Source organism: Apostichopus japonicus, chromosome 22 (assembly GCF_037975245.1).
Source record: "Apostichopus japonicus isolate 1M-3 chromosome 22, ASM3797524v1, whole genome shotgun sequence".
In the NCBI taxonomy this organism is placed as follows: Eukaryota; Metazoa; Echinodermata; class Holothuroidea; order Aspidochirotida; family Stichopodidae; genus Apostichopus; species Apostichopus japonicus.
The window spans coordinates 21210015-21229776 of record NC_092582.1 but is presented as its reverse complement, the minus strand read 5'-3'; the positions used below and the strand labels follow the sequence as shown (position 1 = coordinate 21229776).

General features: G+C 40.1%; 1 protein-coding gene across 2 annotated transcripts; it reads left to right on the top strand.

The window, feature by feature from the left end:
• The first annotated feature begins 5745 nt into the window (after positions 1-5745).
• LOC139964163 (serine/threonine-protein kinase pim-2-like) lies at positions 5746-15890 on the top strand. Of its 2 annotated transcripts, none has more exons than XM_071965540.1 (5): positions 5746-5803; positions 13134-13233; positions 13639-13744; positions 14275-14610; positions 14781-15890. In XM_071965540.1, exons 3-5 carry the CDS (start codon positions 13706-13708, stop codon positions 15507-15509), a joined length of 1104 nt encoding a protein of 367 aa, XP_071821641.1. In that variant the 5' UTR covers positions 5746-5803; positions 13134-13233; positions 13639-13705; the 3' UTR covers positions 15510-15890. The 2 variants fall into 2 exon arrangements, with proteins under 2 accessions (XP_071821641.1, XP_071821639.1); XM_071965538.1 differs by lacking the exon at positions 5746-5803 and adding an exon at positions 12203-12311.
• The last annotated feature ends 3872 nt before the right edge of the window (positions 15891-19762 follow it).

Sequence of the window (19762 nt, the reverse complement as noted above, 5' to 3'; positions counted from 1 at the left end):
CCCTTTTTTGTGGAATCCTGGTGATGCCTGCATGTAAAATGGTGGCACTTAGAAAGGCTTTTGTCACCCAAACTTTTCTGAGAAATATGCATTTTTTTGTGTGTAACCAGGTGATAATTCATTCTTTCCCGTGGCATGAAAATGTTCGCTGCTCGCCCCAATGAAAAGAAATATAGGCAAATTTGAGGTTCAAATGATGCTGTAAAGGAGGTTTTATACTCTATTATGCTAAATGCTAAAGAAATGATGGTTGCTAAGTCAAAATTTACTGTAATTTTTTGTATGTATACTTGACAATTACTATGCGGGCTTTTCGGACGCTTGCGCGGGTCAGCGGGTTTGGGTGTTACAATGCGGGTCCAACCCGCGAAATGCGGGTCAGTTGGGAGCTCTGCTATGTGGACATTGGGTCTAACTGTATTAGGTTTTTAAAAGCTTCAGCAGATTGGGCCCTACTAGACTCCTCAGATAGATAGTTCCAATCACGTACAGTACAGGGGAAAAGAGACATCCTATAATAGTCTCTAGAACAATGTGGATTATGATAGGCTTGGGTGTTTTCACATCTGGTTGGAACTTGATGGTTCTTTGAGGTAAGATATTATGCTGGATCAATGGCTACCAACCGTCTGCATTTTATAGAATATCTTTCATTTGCATATGTATAAACACTTGAAGCAACAGATGAACTCGAATTTTGTGAGACAAAAATTACTAGTTGAAATGAATTACAACTCACGGATATTTTGCCACGGCTTACACAGTTGTTTTAACCTTTTGAGCAAAATCCTAGCATGTTCATAAATCGAGGAAATAATTTCAGTGTCAGTTCAGTTTGGGAAAAAAATATTCGCGTCCCGCCAGGGGAATACAGCGAAGGGACTGCTAAAGTCATAAAGGAGGACATTTGACATCATCGCCCGGGGTCGGAATTAGTTCTATACGGGCCTAACTGGTGTTTTGGGAAGTAATCGGGCGAGCGAAAAGAGTTGAGGATCGAATACCTTTTCCTTTATTATTCTCCCTGCTGACCTTCACATGATTTTTTTTAAAAGTATGTCTTACTTTACGATAACTATCTCATCTTGAGTAATATTTGATGGGTCTTTTAAGTTGTTGAAAACCGCAATAACGTTGAGCAATAATGTTGCCATCCATCTATTGCGAGAGGGATTTGCTTTTCCCTCTGTTTCACACCTCCCCCATCTACCCACACCGCCAGGCTCCACCAAACCTCCGTCCTACAACATCATTTATTTAATGTCGCTTCAGTCGGCAGAGCAGAGAAATTCCCCTCCCCCACAGACACCACCACCAGTGGGGAGATGATGCTGTGTGTTCCATGCATTATGCATGAGGAAATTACAACACAGTGATCGACAGCTTGCATGTGTTACCCCTCTGAGAATGATTTATACGTCGATCAACCACCAACCCAACTATGTCTTAGTAAAGCTTTCACCTCCTCTATACACTGAGCATTACTGAGCATATTAGGAAATCTGGACCACGACATTAAACAGTGCCAGGCGCGCAACGCCCTAAATATCAGTAGTGAAAGATGTCTTATTGTAGTTTCTATATACACATTGTACACACTGCGTACTGTGTATAAAGTAATAAGTAAAAAAAACAATGGGTTTTATTTAGGGATATATAGTCTACGATAGAGTCAGAGAACCAGGAGTGGATTATACAAGTTATCTAATTCCAATCAAGTGTCCCCTTTTCTTGACACAGGGCAAATCAAAGCGATACAGGAAATGACTGAGCAATCGGGAATTAAGGGTAAATTGGACATCGCCCTCGGCAAACTCGGAACAGAAAGCATAATTCATGCCAAATAAAACTATAAATGAAAATGACTATCAAAAATGTGGTGGATGCATGTCAACCCGCTTAACGTATGTGAAATAGTTTTACCTAATACTCATGCCTATAACTCATTGATTGTAACAAACGTCAGAATCTATCGGCTTCCGTACTGCTCTCAGCGAGTACTGTATTACATACCACTGAACCTTGTTTAAGTCTCATCAATCAAAACGACTTAGCTCATCAGAAGCAACTCAAACTTCTACGAACAAAATTCAGTATAAGAATAACAAATAAAAATTTTCAAGGGCAAATGGTGTCGGATATCATCCATGGAGGGAGGGGGGGGGTCTAATTTTATGAGAATGTTCTTTGGTTGAGTAACTAGAATTCCGAAAACAATTATGGACTTGCATTAATAGAAGACTGAACTGATGTTACGAAGCCACATCAATTTAACCGTATGAGCATGTCAGATGTGCAGAAACATTGCCTTTTAAAGCAGAGATATTTATAGAAACATTAGTAGCATAACAAACAAAACAACCAAACGGTGCAACGTACATAATATCGTGACACAACATTAGTTTCTCAAACAACAGTGATCGTGACAACGATATATTTCAAGCACGAAATTGGGGGTCCATGAATGTGTTCGTGAAAATTCATCATTTTATATTGCAAAAGTTGCAAAAGTGGGGGAAGGGTGAAGGGTGAGGGGAAGTGAATAGCAGTCAGAAGTGTTGAAATATTATAACGGTAGATGTGCTACCATATAGTATTACTCTCCTATTTACATCTTCTGTCTATTTTCCTCTTGAAATGTGATACATTCGCAATGTTTGTTTGGTATGTATATAGAAATTCATCAAAGTGCATCGTTGTTTTTACTTCTTCTTCTAAACATATTACATTCCTCCGTGAATACATGAGTTTACTATGCATAAAGGTGAAAAAAGACAACTTCAACACATTGTCATGATTACTTCATTCACACTGCTGTTGCCACAAATATTATTCCCAAATTCAAAATATTCATATGTTCGCGATATTATTCCCAAATTAAAAATATTCATATCTTCGCGATATCATATTCTATAAGCATACCTGCCCTTGTTTGGCCAATAGATGTTGACGGTTATTGATCATCAGTCATGTCATATCGGTCTTATCTAGTTCCGCGAAAGTGAACAACCTGCAGTCTTTGAAATATCTGAGAATGCCTTTGGGGAATCTTTAACACTTCTGGGCAAAGTACCTGTGCATTCCCTTTTACATATAGTATGACATATTCGAACTAGCATGTAGTTTTTAACCACGCCTGTAACGAGCACAGTTTACCAAACCAAATGTTGCCCATCATTCGTTTGACAATTTTTACACATGCACGTCTGGTAATCAACCAATTAGAAAGCTTCTTTGAGATAATTCGAATGACGTCTGCTTAACCAAATGAGCGGCTTTTAAATTGTATCCAATCTCCGAAATGAAATATATAATGGATTTACAACTGGGATTCTTCTCGTAATTAATTGGGGACGAGATCTCTTTAAACATATTTTCACAACCAGTTCATATAGATTGAGAACGTTACAGCTGTGCTATACAAAATCTTTAAGGATCGATCATGCGCAATAGGAACCAGAGCCGTATCTACGGCTCTGTTTGGACCCAGAACCTAGACACATCCCTGTAAGGGGAACCAGAGCCGAAATATACGTCTCTGAGGGGAACGGTATGACAGCGCCCTCTGCAAAAGGGTGAGGATCCCTGTTTGCAGTAAATTAATGCGTTGAAACAATCAACTTCTGTTAATGGGTTATCACAGCTAAATCAACATAATGCATTAATATGCATGCATGACCTCCTTTTTCTGCCTCTTTTCTTTAATCTTTTCTACTACCTAGCGGGATTTTTAACGAAGGTTTGATTTATTTTGCCCTTTAAAACCTCTTGAAATAATTTTAATTCTATCACTTAGCTTTCAATTTGATAGGTTACAAAGTGCTCCATTCATGTGCTGTCCACTCGGTGAGTATAAATATAAACTGAACCCTCGTCCAATTCTACAGTGTCAACAAGGGTTGTGTAATTTTGTTTATAGCTTGACCAAGGATTACTCAATTACAATCTAAAGTAAGTAAATAGCTTGGAAAAAGACCTTAGAAGTTTGACGTCACTGAATATACAGTACCAAATTAGTGACAAATATCACGTTTTAACAAAATATCACTAGCTAACATTGAATATATCAAGGAAATGGAATGCAGAATAACAAAATCAGAAATAATTAATTAAGTGGAAAAGCACAGGAGACAAAAATTTTCAAAAAGGCACATGCAATATTTTTTCGGAAATGAATTAATTACCGAACTTGTTGTTATTTATGTTGTCTATGGCATTTTTCGTCTTCCGCTTCGAGGAGTTGGGTGTGGGACAACTATTGACAGAATTGAGCGACTAAAATACTGTTAGCAGCCTAATTTTAAATCAGGAGTGCAAGCATAGCAAGCACTAACGACTTGAAAGCAATGCGACATTCAAGAAGAAAATTTGAAATTTTTGACATGCATGTTTCAACTTAAACAACTTAAAATAGATAAAACGTCAAAATAACTTGAGAAATGTTACAGTTACGGGGAAAAATGCCCCCCCCCCCCTTAGGGATTTTCACCCACCATGTTTTTTGGTTAGCTAGGACCCTCAGCTGTCACAATAAACTTGGTTGCCATTAAATGAGTGGTGGGTGTGGCCACCAGGGCTGGTGCCATGGCAGCACTTTAAAAATTGGAAAAAAATCATATCTTTGGGAGTATACAACATAAAAATACAATATAAGTGTTTAGTAACATCAATTGTATGGTGCCTGGTTGATTGTAATCAAGATCTGAGTCATTTAAGTTGTATTATACCCAATCAGGACCGTTGCGATGACAACGCTTCAAAACAATTTGGGGGAATATAGGATAATTCATATAATTGTAACTAAACAATATGAAAATACAATCAATGTGTCTCTGGCATATATTTCAGACTTTCTGGTCGATTCAGCTCAAGATCAGGCTATTTAAGCTCACGATCGAGCTCAATCAAGACCGTTGCCATGGCAACACTAGGCTGACTGAATTTGAGTTTGAATCGGACTTTGACAACAAAACGTCATATTTATGTAACTAAACAACATAGAAACACAATCTAAGTGCCAAGTAGAGCTAGGGCTGCCTGGTAGATTAGATCAAGATCATTATCATTGTAGATCAAGCTCATTCCCAATCAGACCATTGTCATGGCAACATTATGCTGACAGAATTGTAATTCGAATTTGAGAAGAAAATGTCATGTCTTTGCTTAAATATACAGTAATTTTACATTTTGTTCTATAATTTGAATTTATAATCATGGTGTTACCATGGCAACAGCCCTATTAAGATGATCTTAAATGATCCAGATCTTGACTACAATCAACCGGGCAGCGCCAAAGCAATGTAAAAAAGACAATTAGTTTGTATTGAACCCATTTCATGATCGTCTGCATAAAATATAGTTGTAAAGGGAGACAACTTACATGGCAAGAACTCTCTTGCGAGGATAATCTTAAGCATCCTCAGTTTGTGAATAAGAAGATTTCACGGAATCCGTTCTTCTTTCACTACTTGCTTCGAAGTCATCGATAGTATCGGGGCATAAGCCTATTGTACCTTTACGTCTTGAAAGGAAGCGACATTCTTGCTGCTTACTGCAGTGTATTTAAACAAAGACATTGAAGCATGAGCATCTTGTTAATAAAGATATTCAGATCCGTTGTTCTAATGACAGTAAAGCAGGATGAATAGAGATTTCATTGAAGGCAGTGTCATTCACTGTTACCAATAGATTGTAGCCAACCAACAATACTAATTTAAGCGCGTAGAAAGTTAACTTGTCTAATGGCTCGGATGGTAGAGCAGTGGACTGGTAACCCGATGAACTGAGTTCGACTGCATCCATGGTTGGTTATAATTATATAAAATTTCTTTTTCTACTTCAGTAGTCGACGCTGAAGTCTTGATATATTAATTCAACCATATAAATTACTAGCTGATGTGATGGCCGATGCTGATAAGAGGGTGACGAAAGACTCATTCCTCGTCGGTCGTGTAAACCGTGGCTAGGGTTCAAGACAGGCCTGAGGCGATAATACCTCTGGCTGTGGTATGGTGCTTTTTGTGGCCTGGGATCCCGTGCCATGTCTACCTTGTTGTCGCAAAAGAACCCGGGAGGATGCGCAGAGGGTCGGTCAAATCGACCAGAAGCGTACTAGGTGGCGTGCGTGAATCCTTGCCTTTGGCCAGAGGTGGGCACACTCTCTGCGACCGGCATGCTTGCAGCCACCATCCACTGAATACGTGGCCTGATGAGGCGCTATTCTCCTTTAAGTGAATCTACGGATACCTTTAAGAGCCATATAATTATTTTATATTTAAAAAACACCCTGTTTCAAGCTAGCGCCGTCGAATTCCTTAAAAGCCGTTTTTTTTTTCCGGTCACTCTGAAGGTGGAATTGATTTTATTGTAATGGGTTATTTGTGGTAAGCCAAGTAAAACATTCAAACGGTCATGCGGTTCACAAGGGTTTGCAGGATCTTAATTAAACTCATTGTTTGACATAAATATGTTGGTAAAGATTTACACAACCTACACCAAAACAACCATCATATTCGTTGCAATACTAGAGACATACAAGCCGGCAAGACCATGAGATAAAATGTTAATATACAAAGAATTTAATCTTTATCACTTTTGCAGGAAAACCAAAGTATACCAGTGTCAATATGGTCCCATTATAAGCAACAGTGTTGTAGCAAATTCTCATACCAGATAGTAGGTAGTTTCGGAAACTGAGTGATTCTTAAGAACTTTGTTTGAGATTCACAAAACTAACCCGTATTGTGTTTTGATAACGTCAGTAACAAAATTAACTTTGATATGCTGTGGACCGATTAAAACCACTGCTCTCGGTCTAGCTAGGGTTATATAGCCCCTTTACTTATTTTTTTAATATTTTTTTGGGAATGACCCTTTAAACAGTTGAGGTTCACTAGTTAAAGTGACTGGATCATTTAGTTTAGTATACACAGACCATCAGACTAGTTCCTCGGTTGCATTACAAAACTCAATGGGAGAAATTAAGATTATATGGTCTCAAATGACATGTTTATAATTTATTACATTTTTTTTAGGACAAAAGATGTTGAATGCCATCCAAGGGTGCTCTGTTGCTTATATGAAGTTTAACAAACATATTCTGGTTGACCTAAAAAACAACGGATAAACATTAACTATAACAACTGTAATGAGGAGCCGACGTAACCATCAAGTAAGTCAAAACGAATATTCCAGAAATGAAGTATACTTAACGATACATATCTTGAAAAATACTGGAATAGCTATACAGAAACAATATTGGACTCAAAGTAGTCTAAAATTCTGCCTTATTTCATTATTTAATTATTTAAGTGAGTTATCAGTTTACAGCAAAATCTACCTGTCGATCTTTCTCCCATAATTGATTACCGGTGATACTCTTTAAGAAAAGTCACCCAGGATAGAACCTGGGCACGAAAACCAAACTACCGAACGTCTGATCCGCTCTCAACCCCAGTCTCCGTGCATCGAGACTGTGTGATCATCGTCGCAAATGGTGTTTTGTTTTCATATAACCTATACCTGTACGACATGATGTTTACGCTGTGTGAGCAGTCCAGAATTCACAGGACATTAATATCCTATTATACTTGAGTTACGTATGTGAGGCTCATTTGCATCAAATTATTATCATTTGCTGAAAAATAAACTTTGCTCACATTTTTTCGAAATCTGGGATTTCAAACACGACCTCTTCGAGGAAACTTAAGGTCCCTGAAAAAGCACCGTGTAATGGTATTCCCTCGGTAGGACCAGGGACGATCATATAAGAAACCCCTTTCATGGGTTCCAAGTGAGAAAAATAGAAGACTATAAATTTAAATTCGTTGACAATTCGTTACTTGTTGGATAGATCCAGTTATGCTTTTGTATTACGTTTGTTTGGTAAAAGTAACGGTAACCCGGTCACAATGTGGTTCCAAGCGGTACCATTATCTGGCAACAGCACTAAAAGCCAATGACGTGCGCAAGTAGGGGGAATGCCCCTCCTTCACAAGATCCTTCATTCGCATCTGGCTGTTCCCATAAAAAATTCAGCCTCCTATATACCTAATTCGCCAATGCTACATGCATCTGTTAATGCGTGTATACCATATAATTCTTTAATAATATCTTCACATACACTTTTTTAAGAGTCTTACTTAAGGTAGCAGAAGCACACCCAACCATCATCAGGTATCTATGTGCTTGATAAAGACGAACGACATACACCCCACCCCCCCCCCCCAAAAAGAGAAGAAAGTAAGAACATGTTTATTCAACCCTGCAGGGAAATAGCAACTCGAAAGTTCTTTGACAGGTGATAGCTTGAACAAATCAAATATTACAGACCGATTCTCAATTGCATTGATTTTTATAGAATTATTATTTATTGCAGTACCTATTTTCTGTTATAAAGTTGGGCTTCCCAAAAGAATCGAACATGTTGAATTTTTGAGCATGCACCTAAAAAGTTATGCTTTCAATGTTTCAGTGTCAAGTGTGTAAATTCAGCTTGAAAATGAAAAAAAAAGGAAAAATAAAAGAGAAAGAGAGAGAACTTAATTGCCAAGGGAGTAGCCATGTTTGCACCTCCTGGCTACACTTTGTCATCATGACCTGACAAAATGACACACTCATGGCACAAATTTCAATCATGATCTCTCCCAAATATTCCTTGAAATTGTAAAGTTTTAAAGGTTCAACAGACTATTTTAATTTCAAAATATCAACTTTTCTTGAAAACTCGGGATAATGATATACTTCGGTGGTTCTCAAGAAAGTAGGAGAGTGTATGAGGGTATAAAGAAATATACTGTTGAATGATTTCGGTGTTTTCCTCAAACTTTCGATCTTTTATAAAAAGTTTTAAGGAAAAAGCCAAAACTTCCACGGACTTTGGTAGGCCTATATGGCAAAACAAAACATGATAATTTGACGGTTAGCTAGCTGTAAATTTCCTCGTAGAAATGAAACCGGGCATTGCTTTTACGTCGGTATACGGTGACTCTAGGGCCTATACTTTGAGTACTGTACTGCATAAAATCTGCCCATCGGCTAGAATGCGTAAAGATATGTTATAGCAAAACATTCAATGAAAATACGCGGGCGCATGTAGGTGCTGGAATCCAGAGCCGTATACATACGGCTCTGCTGGAATCATATTTCTGTGTGTATGAAGCAGAGACATGTTACAGCGCCTTTACGCTCCACAATATCTTTGGTGTAAGGTTTACGTGCAACGTAATACAATAATATCGACGCCCCCTCCCCTTAGACCCCTCCCCCATTTCAGTCACCACTTCCAGGTCCGTCGGCAAATCAAATTTGACTTAAAATATGCACCAGATTGCATCTAAGGACGTTTCAAAACTAAAAAATTGCCAAATGGGAGGGGGACATCCCCTCCCCTTAGACCCCTCCCCCATTTCAGTCACCACTTCCAGATCCGTCGGCAAATCAAATTCTCCACACCCCCAACAAAAACCCCTTCGCTACGCCCCTGACTACAGTTAGCTTATCGACGAATGTGTCAATTTAGGGGTATGAAAGAACTTGACACGGCAGACATTTTGTGGTCAAATTCTGCTCAATTGTACGGTGCATAAGCACAGAACCTTAAATATTTTGAGATCATAACATTCCTGAGGAACTACACATATGAAAAACACATACAGTTGAGTGATTTGGATTTTTCCTTGATAGACATCGTTATTCAAATCCTTAAGTGCGTCAATTATGAGCCCACCATGCTATATATACTTATATTGGACAATGAGTTTGTTATAGCGCCGTACCATATCTATGGGATTGTCTATACGCGCAGAGCAATCTACCTGCGCACTACGAAGAGCGTCCACGGCAGGTATGGTAACAGGTGAGTATCCAGGGGGGTGTTGGGGGCGCGCGCCCCCCGGGTAAGAAAAAGAGGAGAGAAAAAAAAGAGAAGAAAAAAGGAAAAAAGAGGGGAAAAAAGAGGAGGAGGAGAGGAAGGAAGGGAAAAGAAAAAGAAGAAAGAGAGAAAAAGGAGAAAAGGAGGGAGTAAAAGAAAAACGCGAAGACACCGGGGAGAGAAAGAGGAACAGTGACATCATTACAGCGCTGAAGGGTAGCCAGTGACGGATCAATGATTTCGTAAAAGTGTGACTCACCCTACCCCTTACACCGACAACTCCATTTTTTGACGTTTCCATTTTCCTCTCTCACTAATGATCTATATATGTACTATATATGGTCTATCATAACGCGTGTGTAGAATTGTGCTATGAAACCAACTGTGGCTGGTCTCGAACTCGACCGTGTCGTCGGGGAACATGACGCATTTTGGGATGGGGGCGACCGCCCGCCCCACCCCCATTCAGCATTTTTTTAAATGATATCGCTAAGTAATTTCAAAATAGAAAGTGCTTAGAGGCAACTTACAAGGCCTGGGAAGTGTCATTTCCAGCGATCTGGGAGACATTTTCGGCCAAAATTTGCTTGTACGCTTCGCGCTAACAAATGGTCTTGGGTAGTGCCATTTCCAGCGATCTGGGAGGCATTTTCGGCCAAAATTTTCTTGTACGCTTCGCGCCAACCTATGGTGGCGCTACGCTTAGATAATTTGCCTACAGGCTTCGCCCCTCCCTTGGCAAATTCCTCGCTACGCGCCTGTTCGAATTTGTAACGCAAACAGCATATATCACATCATATCAGTGAGCATGAAAATGGCGTTCCAGGATGAAAAGCCTCAAAACTGTCCGATTTGCCTGAAAAAACAACCAAAAATTTTCGCGCGCGAAGCGCGCGTTCAACGTGTTCATGTCAATATCATATAAGCAAGCATCGGTTATTACATCGCATGCCATCATGTACCGTACGGTCCGTTCAAATTGCGCAGTATTTCGCGGGATGCTAATGTAAACAACGACATGTCTCATGTAGATGTATAAAAAGCATGGAGGTCCAATTATGTCAAAACTCTCTTTTACATTAGTAATGGCGAATTAGGGGCTGCACCCCCGCCGCGCAGTGGCGGAGCGTCCATACGGTCGGGGGGGGGGGGGGTGGATGCCCCCCCCCTGACGGACTCAAATGGACTGCTGGCGTCTTTTTCAGCTCTTTACCACTTTTTACTTATTCTAGATTATTGACTTTTTTATTGCGCTCTCATCTACTTATTGACATTTGTCACATTTTGTTGGTGTAATTTGGCGATGACACCTTATTCTTTGTTTATCTGCAAATTAGCCAGGCCCGGAAAGGGTCATTTCCGGCGATCTAGGGAGTATCTTTATTCAAAAATTGTCTGTACGCTACGCGCCAACCAGTGGTGGCGCTCCGCTTAGATAGTGTCGAAAGCGCTCCTACAGACCATTCTCGCCACTCCTGACCAATACCCCTAGCTCCGCCACTGCCGCCGCGCCTCCTACGCCTATGTGTGTAGTGTTCGGTTTCGGAAATATCTGCTATTTTTTCATTTCCTTCAACCAAGTTTTATAATAGCCGTTATAAGAGGTTTTAATGTTTGTACACCAATAAATTAACTGTGTCTGAATTTTCGAAAATTTCTGACCAACATTCTGCATCACACTTCCCTCTACTCGTGCAATTTTGACCGGTCTGTTAGGGGTTGAAGGAAGTTTTTCTATATTGGTTGTCCATAGATGAAATTTTGTACAACATTATGGGTATGTTTTGAAGTGAGTTTATTCACGAGAAATGTGAATTTTCAAATTCTGAACAAATATGGGGCTTAAAACCTTGAAAAGTGGGGCTGACGGGTATTGTGGGCCGCGACGTAGAATCACCTACAAAAGCAAAGACCCACAGGAGATGCCATCAGGTCGAACATGATGTGTGCCAGGTTGACAAACTTCAAAAAGTTATGGATGGAAAAAAAAAACTATTAGGAAATACCTGGTTCTCAGGCAAAAAGTGTACATCTGGTTGGTCATTTCAAGCCCGAGAAGTGCCGTTTCCGGTGATCTGGGGGGGTTTCAAAACAAGAAATTTTCTTGTACGCTGCGCGCCAACCGATGGTGGCGCTCCGCTTAGATAGTAATTCGCGCCCCCCGGGTTTGAAAATCCTGGATACGCGCCTGGGTAATCAGTACTAAAATGGTATGTATTGATGCTTTGCGTACATGCGCGCACTATTTGCATATATCGTGACGAAACAGTGGGTTGGTTACCTTCACAATGACAACAAGAAACACATATTAAAACATCACATATACAATTTGCTATATAAGCGTTACATACGTACTTTCGAAAGCTTCTAGAAATCTTTGTGATTTCATCGAATCAAAGAATGAATCAAATATTAACTTTTGATTTGCTTCGCCTGGCTGGTAAGTAACTCGATATTGTATTACATGTGTGTAATTTTAAATAGTTTATGTAAGGTTTTAATTTGAAAGTGTAGATATATCATTACTGACGAATAGGTCGGTTGTCCTCTTCAGATGAACTAAAATTAAACATCATAGAGAAATGAAACGTGATTTTCAGCTGAACGGCTATGATGACGTCACTCACTCTACTGTTGCCAGATGCTTTCGAAAATTTTTCAAGTTCAAAAGCACTATACATAATATAATATAATATATATATATATGCTCAATTGATTAATGGGTACATGAAATTGGCGTCGTATCATGCTTAGTACGACTAAGAATTGATGGCGAGAAATAGCGAATTTCCTGCAAAAAAGCCGTTCACATAAATCTGCATGACAAACAGTTTCCTTACCTACACTGTCCCTTAGGTATAGCTAAGCGGTGGTGGGTGGGTGGGGGGGGGGGTCCTGCCATCCTGGGTACCACTCAGGGGGGAGTGCCATTCCACATATTGATCATATAATCAGTTCAAAGCTTTGCCACAGATAGCACCATTTTGCATCTAAGCCACTTTACATCAACTTTCTCAAAGGGAAGGGGGACATCCCTTTATACCCCTTTAGACCCCTCCACCAGGACGGTATCTCCTGCACGGGTGACAAAGGAAGGATCCGTCCTAGCTGGGTGCCACCTATTCTAGGTACACTGCTTGGTAACATATAAATTGAAAACAACATATACGGTAAAGTCTATAATGTGTCCCTTGCGGTTTACACTTTACTTTTACTTGACTACTATTTTCACTTAATTTATTCATCATTTCACCAATTCCAGGTTTACTTGGCTTCTGTAAGGATTCAAGAAACCGTCATGTTGGAAGAGAGATAGACTCAGTGTTTGATACACTGGCCTTGGATGTCAGCTCTTTGCTTAAGTAAGTTGTTAAATGTTAAGGTTTAGAGTAACAGCTGGGTGGGAGAAATGGATTCGATGAGCCAAAGTTTGCACGAATGAGTATCGTATTATACTTTTATTAGTTATTAAAGCACAAATAATATATTTTCCACCTTCAGATTCTATTTTAGAGTTCTATCAAGTAAGCAGTGTTTTTTCACCCATCCCTCTAAGTGTAAACCTTAGCAATCTGACCCGGCTGGCTGGAGCTAAAACAGCACATGAAATGTTGCTTCTATTAGTTGATTATGTATGACGTAAGTGCAATGCCATATGAAGGCTTGGTGATTGGTCAGGGAAACCCTTCTCTTGTTTATCAACAGTCTTATAATTCACTTTATGCAAACTTCTTATACAGCATTTTAACATTTATCTTTGGTTTCAGGAGCTACAAGGAGATTGAAGATCAAAATCTGAAACTTAAAGAAGAACTTCGTCGTTGCCGAGGACCCATGGCCGGCCCTAATGGACAAAATGACCAGAAGAGAAAGGTTTGTATACTTGTTTTATTTTTCCTGATCAATGTGTAAACTGACTGTTATAAGTATAGGCTATTAACTTGTCATATAGACCTAATGTTGATGTTGTTATACGAAAGTAAATATCGGTAATAGATTTGATTTGTAACATATGAAAATAAACCTTAGAAAACATAAATCAAACAAAATAAGATGGAGAAAAAGATATGAATAATAAGCAGACAGGATATAAGAAATAGGCAAGTTTTTAAACTTTTGTGAGGACATGGACCTACAAAATCAAATGTTTATTCATGCACTATAAGTGTAAAAATAAACCGCTGATCATACGTGATGTAACCTTGTGATACCTAGGTTAAAAGGTCTTGGATCTTATATATAGGATAGGAACTGACATAATGTTATGTCGGTAAAATCATTTACGTTTTTTTCTTTCTTGTGTACATAGTCTTTGGTCATTGATCACACAATCTTCTCTCTCTGTATTTCGTCTTCTCGTCTCACGTAAGTTTTGATATCCTCCGTTTGTTTTTTCTCTACAGAGGACTCGTAGCAGCACGTCCTCTAGCAGTGGAGGAAGCACCAGTTATGGTGGCAGCGGTAGTAATACTAGTAACAGCGGCGGTGCTGTTGGTTACGGAGGTGAGAATACTGGTAACGGTGCCAGTACTCACAATAATGGCAGTCTGGCTAGCGGTGGCAGAAGCAGTACTGGTTCCACTTCTGGTTCCAGTCGACAGGTGTCAGTACCACGTGACAATATGGCCATGGTCAAGGCAGAAGTGCGAAGATCAGGTTACGAGCTTCTTAATGATCAGATTGGTAGAGGTGGTTTTGGTTTGGTCTACAACGGAAGACCTTTGAACAACTCCGGCCAGGTAAATATAAAGTTTACATTAAAGTTTGTGCGTTTTTATTTCGTATCGCAGTTTGATATAAACTATGGTGTACAGGGCCAATTGACCTTCAATTCGATACATAGTGTGTAAAAGTACCGGTATTTGCTCTACAGCCTACTGTTTTATGTTTTCGAATTATATCTCTACAGGAGGTTGCCATCAAGCTTACCTTATGCGATGATATTTATTCATGGACCAATCTCCCTAGTCAGAATGATCAGATACCTGTAGAGGCAGCAGCTCTTATCGCACTGGAATCTGTGACCAGTGTTGTGGATCTTCTCGGCTTCGGTGAGGTCTCCCTGGGCAACGATGATGTGTTCTTCTTTGTGATGGAGAAACCAATGGGATGCCTCTCGTTCGATACATATTTAAGGCAACACAAGCCCATGCTTCCATGTGTGGCCTTCTCCTTCCTCAAACAGCTCGTATCGATGGTGTTGGCTATCCATCAATGTGGCTGGTTACATGGAGACCTGAAACCAAGTAACTTGTTGATTTGTGGTCAAGACCAGCTAAAAGCCATCGATTGCGGACTAGCCAAGAAGGTCGTCAATGGTCAGTGTATCGTAACATCAGCTGGCGGTACAAAGGTATGGAACATGGCTCCCGAACGACGTAACACTGGATCGTGCGACTTGGTCAAGTCTACCGTCTGGTCTGTTGGTGTCATGTACTATTACATGATCTTTGGACGGCTACCTTTCTCTTCTCTGAAGAAAGCACAAAGGAAGCCTCTAAAATGGCATTGCAACATACCCATCGGAGCTAAAGCTATTCTACAGCGTTTATTGGATCCCGATCCGAACAGACGGGTAGTTATTGAGGATTTAGAGCAGCTGACCCAGACACACGCTCCTCTTACTAACATCTTATAGGTCGTTAAGAGAACGTTACTCATGTCACCGCTGACTCAGGAGCGAACTTTTGAGACAATTGACTCAAACTTCTATTCATAAAACTTCTAATCCTATTATCGGAAGTGGAATTTGTTCTCTGCAGTGAAGGACAAAAAGGATCGACTCTGCAGATTTTGTTAGAGCTTGATCCGAAGAGATGAAGTGTTTTGGGAAGGATCAGTATAGACGATATGATCAATAAACACTGCAATGTACTCATATTATAGTTCGCCGCGGTGATCCTTGAAGACCACATTCGAACAAGTATATACCAAATGGCGTGACATTCCAGAAAACAAATTTTTAGCTTTTATAAATTTTTAAAATTTGATATTTCATTCATATTCATTAAAAGATAGGTTTTTCTTCTATGAGTTATAAAAATAAAATAATTAAGTTAAAAGAATCTGTTTTTTTATTGTATTTTTTTTTTATCTTTGTTTATCTAGAGTAAAGAGAATAAGGGCAATCGCTGACTCAACTAGCTGCATGAGCATTTTTTTTTGGGGGGGGGGGGGGGCACAATCTGCTTTATTGATAACGTCAATTTTGTTATATACAGGCTCGTAGTTAGGCCTGGACAGATGGGATATCCCCTCCCCCCCCCATCAGTGCAGACTACCTCCCACCACCATATCCCCCCATCAGTGCAGACTACCTCCCACCACCATATCTGGCACCATCATGTATGTGTATACACAACTTCATAAGTTACAGGACATAGTGTAAACTTAATATACAAGTTAAGAAAGTATCTAACCAGACGTATAGCTTTTCCTGCAGCAAGCGTTAGGATTAACACCATATTATAGAAGTTATCAGGCCGAGCCTAACCTAGCACATGCGCAGTACCCGATTCTGCTATCAGCTCAATGACGTGTCATCATCACGAGTGTGGTGCTGCGTGTATCATCACAACATCTATGGTTTTTCACTGCCAAACCATAGCTTGTAAGCTATAGCTAATAGTTTCAGAATGTAAAATCAGATCAAACAGAGAACTGAAACTGAATAAGGAGATGTAAAATCGGAGAGTGTTTATCATGGCTCATAAATTTACAGGTACAGATTATCTTTATTTTCGAAGCGTGTCCTGTATGAATCTTGGACAAACTTATGTTATACTTGAAAAGTTGTGTATAACCATGCAATAAGCTTTTACGTCTAACTTAAAAGGAATTAAAATATGCCTACGGTAGCAAGAGAGGACCATCAAGGGCGTAGAAACCGGGGGCGCGGCTGGGGTTGGCGCCAGCCCCCAGTGAAAAATAGGGGGCCGAAGTATCAATCCGCCCCCCCCCCCGCTTCGCAAGTCAGAAAACCCCTTTTTCATTTCCAAATGAGAAAGGCCATAAGGCCAGGTGAAAATGCAAAATTATTTACAAATGGAGTGGGTGTTGAAGTTTGCTATATTGCACCAAATTGCATCTGAGCCTTTTTCTGAGGCCACCTGGAAATGCCAAAAAAAAAAAAATCCAAATTCCCTCCCCTTAGACCCCTCCCCCAGGCCGGCCATCAGTCTTCAGCCCCCCACTCAAAAGTACCTTCCTACGCCACTAGGTATACCAATGTGCTATGCAGTCATACTTGTTACGTTGACTCGAATTTTCAATTTTTGTCTGGATCGGCTGTTGATCTCAATTTGTGTAGTCTCTTCCACCAGTTTCAGCATAGCTAGGCCTTAAAAGTAAAGTTCGACTTTCGTCACGTTTATGATTATGGGACAACTTGAACAAACCTGGCTAGGCCTGTGAGCAATTTTATGTTATCTAGGCCAGCAATGGTTCGTTAACATAACAACGTGAAGAACACCAGGCAGAATACCAATACACTTGAGATGACAAAACATCTCCGTAATTATTTTTTATAAGCAAATTTTTCTACTGGCTATGAGGCATAATTCACAAAATATAAACAATTTATATGAGCTTTGAGGCAAGTTTGTTCAGTGGCGTAGGAATGTACTTTTGAGTGGGGGGGGGGGGGGTGAAGACTGATGGCCGGCCTGGGGGAGGGGTCTCAGGGGAGGGGGTGTCCCACTCCCCTTTGGAATCTTTTTGCATTTCCAGGTGGCCTCAGATGCAATTTGGTGCAATATAGCACACTTCAACACCTACTCCATTTTGTAAATAATTTGCATTTTCACCTGACATTAGATGCAATTTGGTGCTCCAAATGAGATTTTTTTTCTCATTTGGAAATGAAAAAGGGGTTTTCTGATTTGCGGAGCGAGGGGGGGGGGGGGGCGGAATGATAGCCTACTTCCGCCGGCACATTTTTCACTGGGGGGGGGGGCTGGCGCCCCAGCCCCCGGTTCCTACGCCCTTGAGTTTTTTGTTGTTGCTGCCAGGATTTTTGGAAGATAGATCCTCTTACAACCTCATAATTTCATTCCGTAAAAGATCGCTTTGATTTAGGCAGTGTAGTGGAGTTATAACGATATTTCGCGCATCAATCTGCAGCTAAAACATAAGATAAATAATTGGGAATGTACGAGGTCGCTCTAATCGAGCAGCGCTTCAAAGTACAGTGAGGTACTGGATAGGCTTATTACTCCCGCACACCTAGTTACTATATAGTATATGTATACTTTGCCTAGTAAAATAGAGGAGCTCCAATGTAACAGAAGCCAAGCTATCTTCGTATATAGGTAGTTTTACAGATGTTTTATTTTTAATTGTTTGAGACACTACGGTAATCTTAGCTGCTTATTCATGAATCTGCGACATGTTTTACTTTGTTCAACACTTACTTTTGGTGGAAAGGGTTTAATTTCATACTGAACAGAAACATAATTTCCAATGTGCAATTGCGTAGCACCATGCATCTGCCTAAGTGCGTATAATCTATTCTCCACAGAAAGTATTGATGTTGTAGATCTGTACCATGGAGACTTGAACAGCAATCATGGCATATCGGGCCCCAGGCCCGTAGCCAGTGTGGGGCACGGGGTGGGGCCGTGCCCCCCCCCCGTGCAAGGGTCCGTGCCCCCCCTTGTAAAAAGAAGGTAAGAAAAAAATTGCCTGAAATTAAACGAATAAAATTATTAAAATTTTGTTGTTTACATGAATTGCAATTTGTTGTTTAGTTTGAAGAATTTAATTTCGAAGAGTATAGTTTGCAGCCTCCCTTTCCACCCGCCCTGATCCCGTTCCCACCCACTATAGTATTTCTATGCTAAAACTGAAAACTCTCAATAGAAGTCCTGTATAGGCTACTGTAATTTTCACCATGCAGGTTCTTCATTCTACTGTAATACATGTAATGTATACAAATAATACGAGCGTTTCTACACCCCTTCAAACGCTCGTTTCTACACCCCTTCACACGCTCGTCTCTACACCCCTTCAAACGCTCGTTTCTACACCCCTTCACACGCTCGTTTTTACACCCCTTCAAACGCTCGTTTCTACACACCTTCACAATACAATCGAAAAGTTGCACAGTGATCATACACTCTGGATTTACATTGCTGTGAAGTTGTTTTAGTTAGGAGAACCTCAAGTGCCCATGGCCCAAGTGATTTATTCATGTGTAAAGACACAAGGATAATTCCTGTAGTTGCATCGGACCCTTTATACATTGGATAAACCAAAAAATACCATCGACGACTTTTATCTGTACCGGGCCCCACACAACAGCCATAAAGGGCCCATGGCCCACACAAGATTTGATTATGTTAACAAAAAGCAGGATAACTCTTTTAGAGGTGTTGGCTCTATTGGACATTGTGGTATTCAAAAATACCAACGAATTCATTTTTTAACTGTAACGGGGCCCATGTAGCAACCTCAAAGGCCCAGTTGCCCACACAGGAATTAATCATGTGAAAATAGACAAAGGGCCTAAAAATTGCACTAAGGCATCAACGTGATCCCTTTGGCTTGAATATTTTATTTCCTTATCTCAACATACTGACACAAGTTTTGGACATTCTCATATAAATCTCGACATATTGATACAGTTTTGGGCATTAACGAAACGTTGGCGCGCGCCGATGTTCCAAAATTATAGCACGACGTCAATATTGTATCTAGCAAGCAACGTTGACATGACCAATGTAGTAGTGTCATGCTGTTACAAGTTTTCGACATGCTGATGTTGAATTTGACATGTTGATAGACGCAATGACATATTGGTATTTTGTTTCGACATGTTCATTTGGAATTGTAACATGTTGATATCGATTTGGACATATATATATATAACTTGGACACTTCACTTTCTTTTTC

Bases quoted from the DNA above. Each gene is read 5' to 3' on its own strand.
- LOC139964163 (XM_071965538.1), top strand. From the start codon at position 12,272: ATGAATCAAATATTAACTTTTGATTTGCTTCGCCTGGCTG. The intron at 13,745-14,274 runs GTTTGTATACTT...TTTTCTCTACAG, and splicing joins AAAATGACCAGAAGAGAAAG to AGGACTCGTAGCAGCACGTC. The intron at 14,611-14,780 runs GTAAATATAAAG...ATATCTCTACAG, and splicing joins CTTTGAACAACTCCGGCCAG to GAGGTTGCCATCAAGCTTAC.